At 41.3% G+C, this 19,166-nt stretch overlaps 1 protein-coding gene across 2 annotated transcripts in view; it reads right to left on the reverse strand.

The window, feature by feature from the left end:
* Positions 1 to 18,905, reverse strand: part of HNF4G (hepatocyte nuclear factor 4 gamma) — a 79,226-nt gene extending 60,321 nt beyond the window's left edge. The window contains exon 1 of one of the 2 annotated variants that reach the window (XM_045007875.1): positions 18,336 to 18,905. In XM_045007875.1, coding sequence (XP_044863810.1) covers positions 18,336 to 18,510 — 175 coding nt within the window. In that variant the 5' untranslated portion in view covers positions 18,511 to 18,905. Of the gene's footprint in view, positions 1 to 17,768; positions 18,012 to 18,335 lie in introns of those variants that run through there. The other variant, XM_045007878.1, reaches the window with a different exon arrangement.
* Between the last annotated feature and the right edge of the window lie 261 nt (positions 18,906 to 19,166).

Here is a 19,166-nt window from a genome sequence, read left to right on the forward strand (position 1 = left end):
TAAATTCTCTGTACACACATTGGATAGTAGTTTTATTTTCATTGGGCTGAGGATCACAAAATTGCAGATTCTTAAGCACAAAATAATGAAAGAAAGGGTGACAAGTATTTATTTCTATTTTCATGAAGTTGTATGATGTTTATGCTTTCTACATCAACTATTGCAGTTCAAGCTAAAGCTAGTTCAGAAAAAAAAATCCCAACCTAATTTCCCTGAGAACCTAGTTATTTTATCTACCTCAACAACCAAGCCATTCTAACTTGCCATTTCAATTTTCACATATTTTCTGTTTCTGTATTAGTTTGATGATTCAGTGAAATCTCATCTCTTCAGCCCACTGCCATAAGTTGCTGTCCAGAATAAAGCTCTCTCTCAAATTCAGTCTCAAACAAAATGAAAAAGAAAAAAAAAATCACAAACGAGACAGTGGGCCACAACCAATCCTGGGATCTAAAAGGAGGATTATGCCATCTTTGCCATTGCTGAGAGGGAAAGTGTTAATAAAAATCAGACATTCTAAGGAATAGTGTGGCATCAATGCTAGCTGCAACTTGGCACAGTTGAACAATGCTGCTTGTCATGAAATCTGCAAAGAGCAATTTCCATCTGAGATAGACTTAGCACGGATTCTTTTAATTTGAATCGGTGAAGCAGCATCCTTTTGCTCACCTGGCAAAACTGTTGCCACTGGACCATGATTATCATTAGTGGTAGTTATTTGTATTATGGTAACATTGAGAGTCCAGAGCCCCATTGTGCTAGCCTGAGTTTTGTTTGTTATAAAGTGCATCAGATACAAAACAACTCCAGTAACCAGAAAGGGGACTGCCAATAAAAAGCATTCACTCTTAGGACTTACTCATGTGGGTTTCCTTTAAGGAGAATCTTATGGTTAGCTGTAAACCACTAAAAATAAAACACTTACGTGCCAAACACTTATGAACTGGATGTGTGCCACTGCATGTGTACATGCTTAAGAAGTTTTGAGCAAAGGATCCATTAAAGCCCACATTACAATTACATTACAATCAGTAAATATTTGACCTGACAGTGGTGCCTGCCATTAAGTACAGTAAAGGTCAAGTCGCTGACTCTACACCAGTGTTTCTCAACAACTACTCCATGGACCTCCTTGTCAGTCCCTGATATTTCCCTGACACAGGATATTAATATTTAAAATATTTTTGTATGTAACCCTTCAGCCAGGTTTGAGCCAGCCACAGCCAAGGCTAGGTTCAATATATAGGGGTTCCTTTTCAACAGTACAACACAGAACTGGCTCAAGCCCCCACCCAGTACCCTGGGAAAGTTACACACCACCCCTGGGCACCTCTGAGAGGCAATACATCCCCACTCGCAAGAACAGTGTTTGAGTGTAGAAAAGAAACTTTTAATGAAAGAAGGGAAGTGACCTGACATTAATTGGGGAAAGTGCCACAAGCAGGATTCATAATCATAAAACTGTGAGCAGGACACCCACCCCAAAGTGCATAGGGCAGAGTCTTCTGCCTCATGTTCTTGAGTTCTACCACCAAAAGTTCCTTTTCTGTGCTCCCCCCTGCTCCCTCACCACCCCCCACTCACAGTGGTTGTCCTTGGGCAGTGAGGACCCAGGGTTCAGAGGTGCATCTACGTGAGTTCACCTCCCACCTGAGGAAGAAGGCACCTTGCTTGCTCCGCCATATGAGCACTTGCTCTGGCTGGCCACCCTGCCAGCTGTGGTTCCTCTCTGCTGGCCGCGCCGCCAGCTATTTGTTCTGCTCCTGTCAGCCACCTGCTCGCTGCTCCTGCTGGCCGACTGTCAGTTACCTTCTGCTGCTACTTGCCTCTCTGCTGTGACCTCCACACATCAGTCTCTTAGTGATTGTCAACTCTTAGTGATGTTCAGCTTTTAACAGGCTAGGCAGAAATGCTGTCCCACCACAAGTAATTTCAGCTCTCATTTAAGCACTTAAAATAACAAATTAATAAATAACTATTTAGCTCTATCTTTCAACAGTGGGGAGGCACTGGTTAAACCAGACCGGATGATCCTTAGGGAAAGTCCACATCTCGTGGCTGGAACACCTGTCCCCACCCTTCTTCATTCATCAAAATGTCTTGGCAGCCAAGAAATTGTCTCGAGAGCTTAATGATGTCCTCTGTATAATTGTTAAAATTGTGAATTTGGTGAAAGCAAATGGACTCAATTCTCACATCTTTGCTACAATGTGTGAAGAAATGGGGTCCAAATACCATCATTTACTCTTATACGCTGAAGTGCAGTGGTTATCCCATGGCAAAGTATTAAATCGAGGGTATGAACTGCAATGTGAACTGGAAGTCTTTCTGTCTCAAAAGAAATCTCCTCCGGCAGCATACTTTCAGGACTTACAATGGCTCGCCAAGCCTGCATATTTGGCAGATATATTTGATCACTTCAATCAGCTCAATCTCTCTATGCAGGAAAGTATGTTGAGTGTCTTTGTATTGGCTGACAAGCTCACAACCTTTAAAAAAAAAAGCACCAACTCTGGTAAGAGAGAGTTGGGTGCAACTGTTATGACATGTTTCCATCTTTTGCATTTCTGGCTATTGATGAAGACTTGGATCTGCCTCTTCATTATGAAATAATTGCATCCCATCTAAAATCAACTCTCCAAAAGTTCACGGACTATTTCCCATCAGACTCTGATCCACAGAAAGGAAAGCAAAGGGCACCTTGTGATCCATTCTTCTCTCTAGAAACTGAGACCTCTCTATCACCATCATTGGAGGACAAGTTGCTGGAACTGTCAAGTGATGAGGATCTGAAGTTACAGTTTCATGAAGTGACTCTACCTATTTTCAGGCTCACAGTCAGAAGTGAATACCCACAACTCAGTGAACTTGCTGTCAAAACACTTTGCTCCTGTTCCCCGCCACAGATGTCTATGAAACTGGATTTTCAATGATGACTGCAATGAAAACAAAATATCGCCCATGATTGCGTATTGGAAAGACGCTCCAAGTATCCTTCTCAAACATTCATCCCAAGATTGAAAGACTTGTGTCTACAAGACAGGCACAAATATCTCATTAACAGAATGGTGAGTGACCCCATCTGATTTTTTATTATTTTTTAAAATTAAATCAACTGAATTATCTCTAATGTACAAAATGAGATATACAGTTGCAGACAAAATTATTGGTACCCTTCATTTAAAACAATGTTTAAAAATCAGGTTAACAATATCACATAACTGGTTGAACTGGACTTTATTTTAACAAATAAACAGAACTGGAGTAGTGGCCCTGCGTTGGTAAGCAAGTAAGAAATGCCTTACATGCAGATAGTACAAAAAAAGAATGCCTGGCAATACTGAAAAAACCAGTAAGAAATACCAGTGAAATACTGGGGGAGTTTTTCCCCTCTCAAACTGTCCATGATAGTTTTGGAAAGCAGCCAGACAGTTCCTAATGTCAAAAAGGATGAGAAACACTGCTCTACACAATATATGCTTCATATCAAATTCAGTGCTGATGTACGCTGTGCAATCCCAGCCAAATATTTTAATTGCACAATATGAAAGTTAGCAGTGAATTAAACTCACTGTTCTGCACACTGATTATGAGTTAATGGCAAATGAAGGGCCTGATTCCTCACACTGTTGTACTGTTTTACAGTGGCATATCTCTATTGACACCAGTGGATTTATGTCAGCCTAAAATCAGTGTAACGAAGTTGAGAATCAGGCTCAGTGATCCCCACATAATGATAAATATTAACAATAGCAACATATTTTAGCTTAACACAGATGTTCATACAAAGGAAAAAATATGATTTACTAACCAAGAGCAGAGGTCTCTGACACAGTTAAAATGGCAGACTACTTTCCACTTTTTGAAAAACTCAGCTCAAAATACAGTACTTAGAACAAAATTCTTTATTTTTCCACAACTGAGAGATTTTATTAATAAGGTTATTTCTATTAAGTTTTTCCAAAAGCTCATATTAGATCACAATAGAAAACACCAGTATTCTATAGTGAATATTTAGGGTAATTTTCCACTCTTATACCAGTTTTACACTGGTGGGATGCCATTGCTGTAACCCAATGGAGAATCAAGGCCGGCAGACTTAGCAGTATGCTACATATTGATGGTGTCACACTTCCACACAAATGCAGACTTCCATCTCTTTGTATTGTGTAGATTTTTCTCAATTTTACAGCATACATCCTTTGTTACTGCTTCCTCATCAGGAAATTGGCAATTGTTCGTTGCTGGGTATTTGGTTTTCATCTGGTGGTGATTCCTCCTCCACTATGGAGCCCTGCAAGGGATTCTCAGTCCTTTCCTCTTGCATATGTACAGTGGCGGATTAGCCACTAGGCTAACAGGGCCTGTGCCTAGGTGCCCTGGTCAATTGGGGGGCCCCTAGAAAAATGGGCGCCCCTGTAGCCCAACCCGTTCTGCCCACCTGCCTGGCGCTCCTGCCAGGGAGCAGTGTCGGGGGTGGGCTTGTCCCCTCCAACTGCCACTCCAGTTGGGGAGCAGGGGAAGCACCCGCATCCCAACCCCACCCCCCAGCAGGAGTGCTGGGCAGGTGGGGGAAGCCCCCGTGCCCCAACCCAGCTCTCTGGCAGGAGTGCCGGGGGGACTGCAGGCGGAAGGGGTGGGGAGCCTCCCCCCCACACTTGCTCTTGCCCAGGGCCCTACAAACCCGTAATCTGCCTCTGCCTATGTACCTTGTCTCTTCTGATCATTATCTTACTAACTTTTCTTGGGCATTTCAACTGCAGCCATCAATACTCTCCCTATAATTTTAACCATTGCTTTTGCTCTGATGACTATCAACTATACATATGTTTAATACCCTTTAGGACTTCTCTCTCTCCACCCTCTTCTTGTCCAATTCAAATAAATGTATGGCTTCCTTTCAGCTTTGTGTGACAAAATGTATCAGATGTGTGTCCCAAAACACTTTCATCTCCTTTATTTCTCTTCTCTTCTTTTTGATTTGCTTCCACTCTCTGAAATGTTAGTGTCATGCTTGACCTTTTCTTCTCTTCTCACATCTCCCCTGCTTGCAAATCTGCTTTCTGCATTCCTGGAACATTGCACTTGAACACCAATTGCCTCCATCTCTGTTCACCCTGACAATTGTAATTCTGTGGCCTCCAAATCCAAGCTCCCCAACTTCAGCATGAACAGACTGCTGTTAGTCACCCTTTCACGTGTACAAAGAATCACAACCACATCACTGCCATGCTAAAATGACTCCACTGGCTCCCCATTCATTTCAAGATCCAGGTTAAAAAGGTCTTCCTGATTTTTAAAACACTCAATAGGCTTGCTCCAGTCTCTGATCTGATTTCTCTCTAATTCCTCTCTCTTCCCTATACTTCTCTGGTCTACCACTGGTCTTCTTGCGTCCCCTCACACCAGGGGCGGCTCTACAAATTTGGCCGCCCCAAGCAGTCATGCCCGGGAGGCGCCCCAGAGCCGCGGGAGCAGCGGACCTCCCGCGAGCATGACTGCAGAGGATCCGCTGGTCGCGCGGCTCGGCTGGACCTCCCGCAGCTGTGGGCGGTTCGCTGGTCCGGCGGCTCCGGTTGAGCTGCCGCAGTCATGCCTGCGGAAGGTCCAGCCGAGCCGCGGGACCAGCGTCCCCTCCGCAGTCATGCCTGCGGCAGGTCCGCTCCTCCCGGGGCTCCGGTGGACCTCCCGCAGGCATGACTGCGGCAGGTCCGCCGGCCCAGCCTGCCGCCCCCCCGGGAAAGGGCCGCCCCAGGCGGGTGCTTGCCCCGCTGGGCTCTGGAGCCGGCCCTGCCTCACACTATCACAGACCCTTGAAAAGGGTACAATCCACGCACTTCTGCTTAGCCAGCTCACTTCTGTACTGTTGGTGCCACAAGACCCACTCTTGCCCATTCAGTTATGGACAGGCTACAGCAAATGCTGGCAGGAGCCTTGAACAAACCTTGCATTCAAAGGGCAGGGAATGAGGTTGTGACTGGAACCAGGAGACAAAACATGGAAAGAATTCTCCTCCAGCATTCCTCCTGGATCCCTTCCCTTCCTTTTCTAAAGTGAGCACTTAGCAGCAGTTCTAGTGCAGCTGACAGCAGCACAGTTCTGCCAGAATAGGAACAACGTGGCATTCTGCAGTTTCTCATGCTGCTGCTAACAAGTTGCTACTTTATCCATCTTCCCTGCAAAGGCTGACTGACTGCTCAAAAACAGTCAGGTATCTATGACCAGCTTATGCCACACAAAAAATATCCTATAAGTAGCTGTACACCTTACCTATTTCTTAATACCAATTCCTAAAGTGACTGTCAAACATGTACAGCTTGAGTCAACTATGACAAGACTATTTAGGTATGATTGTAGCTATGTCAGTCAATGGAAAAATATTTGTAGAAAAATCAAGAGTTAATATCACATTAATTAAGGGTGTTTTTTTTTTAAATTATAACCCTGTAGATTTGTCTTCCTCTTTGGGAGGTGCATGTGAACTGTCGAAAGCTCAACACTGCTTGGAACACTCAAGTGTACTAAGGCCCAGATGTGGGATGCAATGTGTGACAAAATAAGGAAACACAACAACAGGCAGGAAACTTAAAATGCTGCAGGATTTGTTCCTTCAATAACTCTGCCACTTCGGCTTTATGATTCTTAATTGTCGATGTAAATAATTGTCAACAATGAAAATCATGGGATATCTAATTTATGTTGAACATAGATCATTTTGGGATTAAAATAAATGATGTCCCTAGAAATGAGGTAAAATTGAGAGGTATGTTACCATGTACCAGATTATCCAACCAGCTCAGCCAATTTACTTATTTTAAACCCTGATTTAAGAGTCCCAAAATATGAGATTTTTATTGTCTCCATTCTCATTTTGGTGGAGACTCATTCTTAAAAATAAAAATCAGTTGGGTAAATAAAAAATAGGGTTTTAATGGATTAAATGAAATTCCTTAAGATAAAACATAGCATTTTACTGACTCTAGTAGAGCACAGACATGCATATAATTAAAAAATGCATCAGTTTTAAGTAACTTTGTGGTAATAAACATTTACTAAAAATAATATCTTTTTTCTTATAAGCATAACTAGATATTCCTGCATATGGTTTGGTATCGCTGCACATCTCAACACATTGAAAAAACAGACATCACCATATTTATAAAGCATAATTAAGCCCGTTTGTTTTCTGTTTAAATCCCAGGTTTTAGAAAAAGTATTATTTGTTTTTTTTCCAATTTTCATCCTACCTTTCTATCATTCAAGTATATAAAACTAACTTGTTTTATTAGGAAAATACAATACATTTCATGAGATATATGTATTACAATAATACATTAGTGTGTATAGATATGCAAATCTGCCTGTTGAAGTAAGGCTATGTACTGTATTAGTCTAGAAGATACACACAATAAACAAACAGGCATGCATGCAAGCTCTGAACGTACTGATGAATCTCACACCCACAACGTACACATTTCAAGCTGCTAGCAGATAACGATTTAAAAATCTGCCAAACTAAAATGGGAAGAAAACGAAAATTAGTATCAGAATACATTTCAGAACACAAGGAAGTATTCAGAAGTTTAAAAAAAAACAGGAGAAAGGATGAAGTTGTTGAATGTATGCTCTGCCAGTGGTGTGGCCCAATTATTAAATGTAAATGTTTACAGGGTAATAGTTCTATAAGTCTACAACAGTGAACTGTTTATTCAAATGAAAAGTTTTATTTGGGGGTTACAGATACATTGTTTTATTAAACTCAGAGGTGGCATTGTGTTTTAAGTTCTGGTTTCAAGTTCTGCAGCAAACCACATTGAATTCTATTCATCAAAGCATTAAACTATTGAACACTTTCCTCCTGTCCATCTGTCCACCAAAATAAACTCCAATATTTACCCAGAAAAATTATTAATATTTTTCCACCAATTTTCACCTATTTTTGTTGTTATAGTCATAAACACCGATAAATTCCAGGAAAAAAAAAATAAATTAAACCGAAAACAAAGGACCTCAAGCATACTGAACTTTATTTCTTAACACACTTATTACATGCGACACTGAAGACTTTTCTAACTCAGATAATGCCTATCTTCAGCTTTCTTGTAAGTCAAAATCAAACCTTTCCCATTTATTTCATTTAGTATAATTCCCCAAGGTTATGGAAAGGAATTTCAAAGATTTTGCACCACTACAGATTGAAAATATGAATAAAAACAAAGACACTTTAACTTACCTTTGCTGTACGCATAGAAGTTGCAATGAACTGACTGGAAGTTTTGCACAAAAATCAATGGCACTTTATCATGTCAATTGGTATTATCTTTGGGGGCTATAAATTTTTCATAGTGTGAACCATGTTTTAATAAAGAGATTGTCTGGTTAATGACTTTCCCACCCATACTTTCTTCACACATACAGACCACCTACCTTCTCGTGTACAATTGCATAACATCCCTGTGACAACTAAGGTAGCTGCTTGCATGGAAAAGTAAAATAATTATTTTTACCTTCTGCTACTACAACTTAGTTCTTGCTGCTAAGGAAGAGGAGGCAGTACGTTACCCACCAGCACTCTACAGACCACCGCCATGAGCTCCATGGACCTCAGTTTGAGAACCTTTGCTGTATTTACTATGTAAACGCAAATGTTTATAGACTACCAGGTGCAAGTAGTGTTATCAACATCTCTTATGGCTGGAAAAACAAAACTAAATAAACTGAATACACTAACAATAGATTGTAGAGAGGGTTTTTCCCCCTTAAATTACATGACTAATGAGGCATATAAAATGGTTCTAAATGGGTTTAGGTCAAGATCTAAGGTTCCTGCTATAAGCAGGTTATTGATTTTCAACAGGGATCTGACTATGTCAGATACCAATATCAGAATTAAATGTTTTGTATCAGTGAGAGAAGGCAAGCCACTAGCAATTTCATATTACCCACCAGTTTTACCCCCAACTACATATAATGCAGAATTCAAACACTGACTCTCATACTTTATCTACACTAGGAAAAACTGTCATTGTTTTTCAGCACCAGTGGAATTACATTATTGCTATTAACTATGTAACTGTAACCTATGTGCAGGAACAGTTACATGCTGGTAAAAATGCTTGTGCTTAGCCTACACCAGTGTCCCAACTCTAGTGCCAAAAAAAAAAATACATATCCTCGCAAAAATGCATTCTTACTGGCAGGCATTTCTGGTCCCTTTAGTGTTTTCACATACACCTGGCTCCTTTGGTCTTCTCAAAATCTACATACATGCAACTTCTTTCTTAATATAGCCCATCAGCCTGGATTGTTTCTTAAGGTTCCTAATTCCCTCCCAAAACTGAAGGATGAGCCTGTATATACAGCCAGTTCCTCAGACAATGCTTGTTCTCTGCAAACTACAACCCCTTTATAGTAACTGCCATTACAAAAGACTTGCATTGGGCCTGTGTCCATCTTAGGGGCCAATCCTGTTCCCACTGAAGTCACTTAGAGTTTGGACTTTAATGGCAATAGGATCAGACCATAGGTAAGTCATGAAGCAAGAGAATGTAGTCCCTTAAAGACACCATTATCCTCGTTTGATGAGGAGGAAATCACAACTGAAAACTAAGAAATCCTAAATAGTTATTGTGGAAAGTAAAGTTATTATCAAGTAAGACAGTTTCCCCAATGCCTAAGAAAATGCCCTCTCTCTCATTGAAGGACTACAGGGTAAGTCAGGTTCTTCATCTAGGTGATGGTAATGGGGCTACTGTGCTCATCCACAGTTAAATGAACTGTAGTTGTGGGTCAGGGCTTAATCCTACAGATATAGTCTGTATACAAAAGTGTACCACACAACCCTCCTCTGGGGCTCTTTGTTATTGGACTGTTTGGTCAGACCTAGAGATGACTAGGGCTTTCCCCCTCAATCACATCGACCTGAGTGGGAGAAGACTTTTTCCACAGACTGATGATAAAATATAAAAGCTATTACTTTGATTACTCTCAGAGATCACAGCCATTGAATAAGAAAATGCCATTTTTATAGTCACTCTTCAGAGCAAAGCCACTGTTGGTACCAAACGGTCAACAACCTTTGAATGTCCATTTACCTACATGGTCTTGACTGACTGCTGAATCACCTTAACATCATGAGGGTTTTAACAATTAGGCACATACTTGGCTACAGCTGTTATATGATGCACCCTGATCAGCTACTACCTTGGTGGGAAATAATGGGTCTAGCCTAAAAAGTGAAGTAATTAAAGGTGTAGCATGCCAAGGGTTAAACTATTTGCTGCAGTAGGCTGTTATTATTCTCTGAACCAGTCTGAGCTGTGCTCAGTTTCTTCCTGCCAAGGATTTTGCTACATTATATAACTTAATTTTAAAACATTCATTTGACTCTGTATGATACCATACATACTTGGAGTGATCTTTGCCAGGATACTGGCAGCGTATTTCATTTTCGAGCTTATTTTTTTCAACTTCAAATACATCTCAGGAAATAAATTACTTGACCTATTAGAGTAAAAGGAGATAAAAACTCTTATTAAATTGTATACGTACAAAACTCATGGTGAAATTTTTGTTAAAATTTGAATTCCTTTTTCAGCTGCTTCCTGCTTTTCGTAACCCACTTAGTGCCTCCTTGTCCTTGGGCTACAAATTTACTGATTTAAAGTTTCCCATATTTCTTCATTTTTTTAAAGGGCCTTTATTGCCTTCCTATTGAAAGAAACAATACTAGAGTAGAATTGCTTGTTCTCAAATTTTGCCATTAGCCAACATATTGTTGAAAATTTAAATTGAGTTGCTGATCTCAGTCAAGTTTCTTGTGGACAAGTGTCCAAATCATAAAATGCACCATTACAATTTCCTTTGTTGGCAGTTACAGCAGGGTGAAGAAGGACTGACAGCATGAAGATTGAATTACCTTCTTGGCCTTTCCAGCTGAGGACTGGGGCATAGTTTGGAGCAGTATGAAGAAACTTACACTGTTCCTGCCTATGCTGTATCTACCTTACAAATAGAGGTTCTCATTCTCCAAGGCTGCATTTGCCATTTCCCCACAAATACTAAAATTTACCAAAGAAACTACCAACCATTAAAAAAATACCCTTTAGTTCTATGGGATGCTCATCCTCTTAATAAGGCCTGATCCTGTGAAGTGCTGAATGCCCTCAACTCCTGTTTCTAATCTAGATTAGATCATTCCTCAGGGCAAGGATAATGGCTTTATACTCTATGGTGCTATCTTCAATATTAATAAATTGATAAAAGGAAGCAGAATATCAAGTCCGTTTGTTTTAAATATGTTGTGAATAATTTAAGAGTAGGTCCTAATTCTACCACACTAAAAAATAAAAAAAGTTCACTCCAAAATATTTTTCATCCAGAAGCTAGGTCGAACAAATAAATTTAATTCCACATTTTCACATCAGTAAATTCTTCACCCCATCCTTAACCCTCATCCCCCTATTTTTCCAGTCATTTCTCATCTGTATCATCTTCTGTGCAAATTCTAATACAGGACCTTCTGTTCCACTTTTGTGTATATTCCTTTTCCTTTCGATGTAATGACTAGACTTTCCTTGTATTGACTTAAATCTAAGCACACCTTTTTGATGGGGTTATTTATCTAGCTACAAGATTCTAAAACAATAAGCAGAATCTGATGCTGAAGCTGATGGTATCTCTTGTCTTTGTTCTTATTATTTCTTTTGTCAACAGCATTGTCATTGCCAAAATTATTCCTGTTATGATACTCTAGTGCTGTGGTTTGAATGTATGTTAGAACAAGTTCTGGCAGTTCAAATCTGTTTGAGGCTAAAAAATGTGTCTCCAAGTTCACCTAAACCACGTGTTACAGTTATATGTTTAATATTAATACAGAAACTCACTGAAGCTCAAAGGAAAGAGAAAGAATAATAGAAAAATATATGAAAGTCAAAAGCAACAACAGAAGAGTAAGAAAAATGTTAAAAGTGAACTGTGACAAGACACTCGGAAGATAGTGAAAGCTTCTTAAAAATATAGTTCTTTATGAAAGAATGCAATGAATTTTGGGATCTAAACATCCAAAACAGAAACTAGTAACTGATACCCTAAATAGCAACAGAGAAAACATACATACATATTATATAGGCATCACCTATCAGCAATGTCTGCTCAACAATTAAAAACAACCACTGTATTTGCATAGTTCAAAAGATTATTAATTCAGTTTTCCTGGTGACATGCTCAAAAGTGCAGACTGAAGAGCAACTGAACATCATAAAAAATTACTGAACTGGTAGCCAACCCAAAAGATATCAAATCAATCTAACAGAATCATTGTATGTCTGTCTGACCAAAGCCTCCAAAAGGGAAGTCCATTTCCATTAAGAGATTTTAAGAAACCACTCAGTTCGATGGCCAGTACTGAAATGGGATCGTCAATGATTTATGTGATTGTAAGGAATTATGGAGGCTTTCCTCTAGGCTACCAGTTCAAATCTAGCCCAAGGTAATAACAACTTAATGTCTGGCAACTAATGCCCATTTGGCAGCCTGTATGAAATGAGTTGCTACCAGTATAGTTCTCAACAGATGAACCGCCACATTCCAAAAATAAACACCCCTGGAATCCTTGTCGGCAGTCTTAGCAAAGATGCAATGGACATGAATTTCTCTCCCCTTCATCCCTAGAATGAAGTGTGTTGCTGAGGCAGTGTAGGCAAATCTGTACTGTTGCTCTCCCCCACTTTACCTGTTCTGTGAACTAGAGGACTTTAATCTCTCCAGGCAGTTGTCAGTTTGGTATATTTCACAAAGAAATAAAACAATCAATACTGACATACCAAAAGCCATATCAGAAAGACTTGGACAGTGAATGCCTTTGTTCCCCTGTCCACTTACAGGGCAGTTTAGGCAGGGCTCAGAAACAGACAATTCAATATCATGTAAGAAAGGAAAGGGAGGATCACAGATTGTCATAAACAGTTAGTTAAGGGTTAAGGTCTCTTTTACCTGTACTGGGTTAACAAGCAGTACCTGATGACCACCTGACCAGAGGACCAATCAGGGACAAGATATTTTCAAATCTCTGTGGAGGGAAGTTTTTTTTTCTGTTCTTTTGTTTTGAGAGAGTCTCTCTTGGGAGTTAAGGGAGTCCAGACATCTTAATCAAGTCCTCCCAGGTTTCTGCAGTATTGTTCTTCTATTCAGTCTAGTGAGTATTAGAAAGGCGAACTAGTATTTTTTTTACTTTTATTTCTGCATTGGCAGTTGTGTGTTTTGCTGAAGTAATCTCTTTATTTCTATTGCTGTACTTTGCTTTTACTGAGAAAGAAAGGGGAAGTTCTCTCCAGGTTTATAATTTAGACTCTGTGTATTGTTCCATCCTGGTATGACAGAGATAGTGTACTTTCTTTTTTTGTTCTTTTTAATAAATTCTTTTCTTTTCTTTGGACTTGGTTAATTCCTTCTCTTGTGGAGATTCAAGGGAAGGGGAGGGGGGAAGAGTGAGTTCCTCCTGAGTTGATTCACAGAGTTGAATCGGTGTGTCTCTCTCCAGAGTGGCTAGGAGAGAGGGAGGGGGGAAGTGGGCTGCTTCCCTGTGTGTAGAGATTCAGGGAGATTGAATCTGTGTTCCCCAGGGAAAGTTTGGGGAAACAGGCAGTGAGTCAGACACTTAGAAAACTGATTGGTGGCAGCGTATCAAATCTAAACTAGGATTTTAGTTTAGGGGAGTCCATGCAGGTCCCCATCTTGTGAACCCAAAAGCTCCAAGTGGGGGAGAAACCTATGACACAGATCTACACAATTTACTGGGTGATGGATCATTTTAGTGCCACAAGCGGGGTGGTGTTTGGAAGATACCACTGTTTTTCCCCCCCGCAGTCAAGAATGAGCCAAACCCAACGAGCCTAGCAGAGTCCAGGGGTATATTCAACCCTCACCAAGGGGGTGCAAGCTCAAGAAGCCCAGTGGAGCAAGTGGCAAGACAATCATATTTTAACACTGCAGAAACTACTGTGGACATGGAGTAGGGAATATGTGGTTGAATATTCAGGAAGCATCTCTGGCTAGTGGATGCTGCTGCCTGTGTTAGCTGTCTGGAAAGCTCTGGTGAATTACCAAACCTGAGTTCCAGACCCCTTTTTAGAAATGCTGTAACCTTCCCTGTTACTTCATGGGAGATTGGGGCAGAGGATCTCGACTAAGACTCTAGACTCTTCCCAATGGTGTGCCACAGAGGGAAGGATCTAGCCCTGAGAATTTTAAAATCTTGTGGGCTGCCATGTCATATTGTGAACTAAATCTCATACAATTCATCACCCGAGTTGCAGAAAAATAGTTCAGGAGCTCAGAATAATGAATTCTGTCATTTCCAATAGAAGTGTGAAGGGAGAATTATGAATGAACCTTTTAAAAATACCTATGTGGCGGGAGATTGCCCTTCTACAAAATGAAAGCAGCATGCTTGCATTTCAATGGCCCAATCCTGAAACCAAGACCTTTCATTTTCAATTAACTTAAATTGACAATTGAAAAAGGTTTGAAAATGTATCCTGGGCCTTTCAGTTTGATAGATTTCAGCTATGACATTATATACACTATTCCAACCTGATTTTTAGTTGTTTTTTAACTGAAATTTTGAAATGAAGAATAATTGATTGAATCAAAGCTGTTGAAGGATGCATTAAAACATCTCTTACATGTCAAAAATGCTCTCATTAAGCACATTTTCTGGTTGTGATGCAAATCATCCCAACTTTACAATGATAAGGATACTTTAAAAAGGTAAAACATGTAGGTGTGATTCAGAATAATGCATACCCCAAACAAGTTGTGTGTAATGTGGGTACCTTTGTTAAATATAACATATAGTATGTTACAAATACCATTTGCTTATGGAATGCTTTTTTATAACAGATATAAAAAAAATCACCATCTATGTTAAGAACTCACAATCACAAAATAGTATCAATCTTTACCTTCCAATACAGTCTATATAAACAGTGGAACAATGTAGCCATCAAACACTATGTATCAGACAGCAACAAGAATCAGTGCTGTGTAAGATACAACATATGCAACTCTGCCTACATTTTCCTTCTTAACGTCACTGTAAACAGGATCTCTTCACCCGCTTTTGAACTTACTTAGGAAGCAAAATTTGGCCTTCCATACAGCTGAGTTGCTTAATTAAATAACAGGTGAAAAGAAATTAATCAAGAGATCTTTAAAACCTTATAAACTGTAAATCTAGCTAGCAAAGGGCCCTTACTACCATTGAAAATTAAGGTTGTGTGATCCCTAAATAGCCTAACCAGTAAGGTATCAAATAGCCGATACATAAGCTCTATTACTGTATGATATTGTGCACAGAGGGAGAGAAAGAGGGGGAAAGGGTATGAAATACACAGTCTAGAGCACGGTGCAGAAATTAACAAATGGAGTGCAGTTGTCCCTTTTACTTTAAAGAGGTCCAAACCAAAATCTATTTGGCTCAGAATGACAGCATCATACCAGTGATTGATTCTTAACTATCTGCATATCATACTTATCCTTATTCTTGACATAACAGATTTTTGTTATAAAAGCAGCAAATCACAATGTTTTAATGACTACTCAGAAATTCCCCAGATGGAACCACCTTTTTGCAGTGCTATTAATAAAAATTCCAGTTACTGTGTTACTAATTTTTGGAAGCCTTAAAGAAAAGTTTGATTTTACTGGTGATCTTACATGTTATAAAAGAATTAATAAAAGCCTAAGACATCTTTTTGTTTTCTCCATATCTAACAAAAAAGCAATGTAGAAGAACATAGAATACTGGATATATAAATATGCAACATCAAAAATATCTATTGGCCCTCTTTTTCAGGCCCAATACTGAAAAATCTGAGTGCCTGCTGAGAGAGGCAATGGGAGCTGACTGTACTCAAACCATTACAGGATCAGGCTCTTATACACTAAGTCAGTAGAAGATTAAAGTAGCCATAGGTTTTGTAGCTAAACAAATATATTCACCAAAATTCTGAACAAGTCACTTCAAGCAAACTGACATCCAAATTCTCATTTACATTGGCGCACAGCAACTCAACTGAAATCAAGTAAGAAAGGGGGGTGGAATATCCTAGGCAGAGGACCTGAGGAGGCACAGGGGCAAAGATGTCTTTACGCTACCTTGAGACACCCTCACCCTGGTCAGGATCCAAATCAATCTCCAGTAGAAATTAGAGCAGCCTCAGGGCTGATATAATTTATGTCTGACTGTGCACATCCGTAAGGGACTGGTCAAGTAATTGCCAGGTCTCACACACACACACACACACACACACACTAATCATGATTCCTTTTCTCCAGCCACACCTTCTGTACTGGGGATTACCTTGTGAGGGTGGCATAGAGCTGCTATGTTGGCTCCCATTACCTGAGATTCCTCCTATGCTGAAGAGTATAGTTAGGAAGATGGCTTTATGGCACAAAAGAGCTGTAGCAAAACAGTGAATTAGGCCTATTAGTTACTCTGGATTTACACTAATGTAACAAAATGGAATTTGACCCAGAATGTCCCCTTTCTTATAAAGAATAAGTTTTAGGTAAAGTTATGCTTTGTGCTAAGGAGCCAGTGGAGGAAACTGTATATTCCATATGTGTGAGTTGCTAAAATGAAAGATAACATTCTGAACAAGATAACTGCATTACGATCTTGTCCAACACCTTATATTTTTTATGTGTATGAGGTGAGCCACAGTGAGGGCTGGTATGCATCAGTGAGAAAGGAGGAGAGGGACAGGGAACTGAGTACCAGACAATGAATAGCCTTTTAAAATGTTTTTTTCCTGTCAAACCTTCGGAGACAGAGAAATGATGAGAAGTGTAGACTGTTACAAAAGACCATTTTAAAGGTTTTCCATCATTTCTCTCATAATAAAAAGAAAAAATCAACAATATCTTGTTCATAATATTCTATCAACACCTGGATATAATTGAAAGTTTCAGATTTCTCTTAGGCAGGGGTTCTCAAACTGGGGTCCTGGTTATTATCTGGGGGGTCACGAGCTGTCAGCCTCCACCCCAAACCCCGCTTTGCTTCCAGCATTTATAATGGTGTTAAATATATATAAAAAATGTTTTTTAATTTATTGGGTGGGGCTCACACTCAGAGCCTAGCTATGTAAAAGGGGTCACCAGTACAAAAGTTTGAGAACCACTGTTCTTAGGCATGTTGCATAAACTCCAAAATAGAACTTTTAACAGGCATAGGAATTATTTAGTGCTTTATATTTTCCTCCAATCACTCTTAAGTGAATCCTAAAATCAAGAAATTCAGGAACCTGGAAAACTGTTTAATACAATCAATCTGGCTCACACAATGAGTTTTCAGAAACTCAATAATATGGATGACACTTTAAAATAATGTAGTAGGGAAATGACAGTAACTCAAAAATACATATTATACAATCAACAGTACAAAAAAAAGACAATGATAGCTATATAATGAAATTTTCCACATTAGCATGGAGATGGAATATTATTGACCATAGTCAATGTGAAAACTAACTTGAAGAATGGTGTTATTTTTGCTGCACAGTATATGTTGAATAAAATATTTGAACCTATTTCCCATGCCAACTACTGGAAGCGAGTATCATAGACTGCACCATAAATTGTTCTGTCATTTCGACTGCACACACTGGTAGGCCTTAAAACTTGACCATATATCTGTGTGTGAAATCCAGATAATTCTTTGCTCTTCCCCTTTTCTCCCGCCTATGTGACAATGTTTTTACCTTTGAAAAAGAATCGGCGTGCTTTAGCATGCCCTGATAAGGCCCTCCGTCATTCCCAAGTGTCATTCTGATCACCAACCCTACAATAATAAATCAGCCCACTTCACGTATGATCACGAGGTTCAGGCCCGGAACTCAGCAAGGTAACACATTTCCTTTGTACAGCTTGGTTCCCCTCTCTTGTTATCAGGACAATTCTAGTGCGGAGTCTTGGGAATGCGTTGCCCGTTCTCTCCACAGCCCAGTGCCCCGCTTTCTCCCTGCGCGCCACGTTAAAAGCCTTGCGGGCCTCCCGCGGCCCAGCCCCCGCAACCTGCAGCTGCACCCTCCCAACATGGATTTCTTCAGCTCGCCCAGAGGCACGTGACCCCCCCGGAAACCATTGTTCTCCCTCCCGCAGCCAGAGCCGCTCTTCGCGTTTGCACTTGGCCCGGGCCCGAGCCAACCGGCGGCGGCGGCGGCTCTTGGGGCGCTGGGCCGGGAACCCGGCTGCACTGTGCGAAGCGAGGGCAGCGGCGTGGCGGGGGAGGGGCGCTCAGTTAGTCCCTGCTCACAAGTGAAACTTACCTGCTGGGCACAGCCGCGGCTCCGTTGCCTCTCGCGTCGCAGCTCGGCAAGTCAGGGCGGCGGCGGCGGCGGCAGCAGCATCCCCCGGGAACGGCTCCCGCCACCCCCCTGGGGGCCCCTGGTCCCGCTCGGGCCGCGGGAGCTGGGCTGGTTTCGCTGGCAAAGCCTTTACCATATGCTCGAGCGGGGGATATTAACTTTGCTCAATGGCGACAGGGCACCAGGCTGAGCCCGAGCATCAGATCGATTTACTAAACAAACTGAAACGTGGGTGGGGATGTTAAACAGTAACCAGCCGCCTCAAGGAAAACTGAAAGCGGCTCCTGCTGGCTCGGCTGCTCCCACGGCCCGGGCCCTTTCCGCGGGCGGGGCAGCACCCGCGCCTTGGGGAAGCGGCTTCCTCGGCCCCAGGTGCTGCTCCTGGCCAGGAGGCCGAGCGAGAGGCTAGAAGCGCGGCACGAAAACCCCGAGCAGGGCCCGTTCCCCGGCTCACGTGCCGGGCGTGCACCTGCCAAGCTCCAGCTTGCCCCGCCGGACCGAGGGGTAGCCCGGCAGGCGTGGGGTGGGGCCTGAGAGGACAGCCCCCAACTCAGCCATTCACCCCACTGGCAACTGAAGCGTCCGTCACACACCACAGAGCCGTGCCCTGGGGCTAGAAAGCGAGTGGGTGATTGGATTTAAAGGCCATGCTCGAGCCTCGAAGGCTGCACTTTTCCCGTCCTCCGATCTGCACATGCTCAGCAGCCTTGCTGGGGAGAATCCCACTGCCCCCTCCAACACCTAGTCAATAAGATCAATACGATCCCCTTGACAAATTTAAGGTAGCAGTAC

Source organism: Mauremys mutica, chromosome 2, assembly GCF_020497125.1.
Source record: "Mauremys mutica isolate MM-2020 ecotype Southern chromosome 2, ASM2049712v1, whole genome shotgun sequence".
NCBI classification, from domain to species: Eukaryota; Metazoa; Chordata; order Testudines; family Geoemydidae; genus Mauremys; species Mauremys mutica.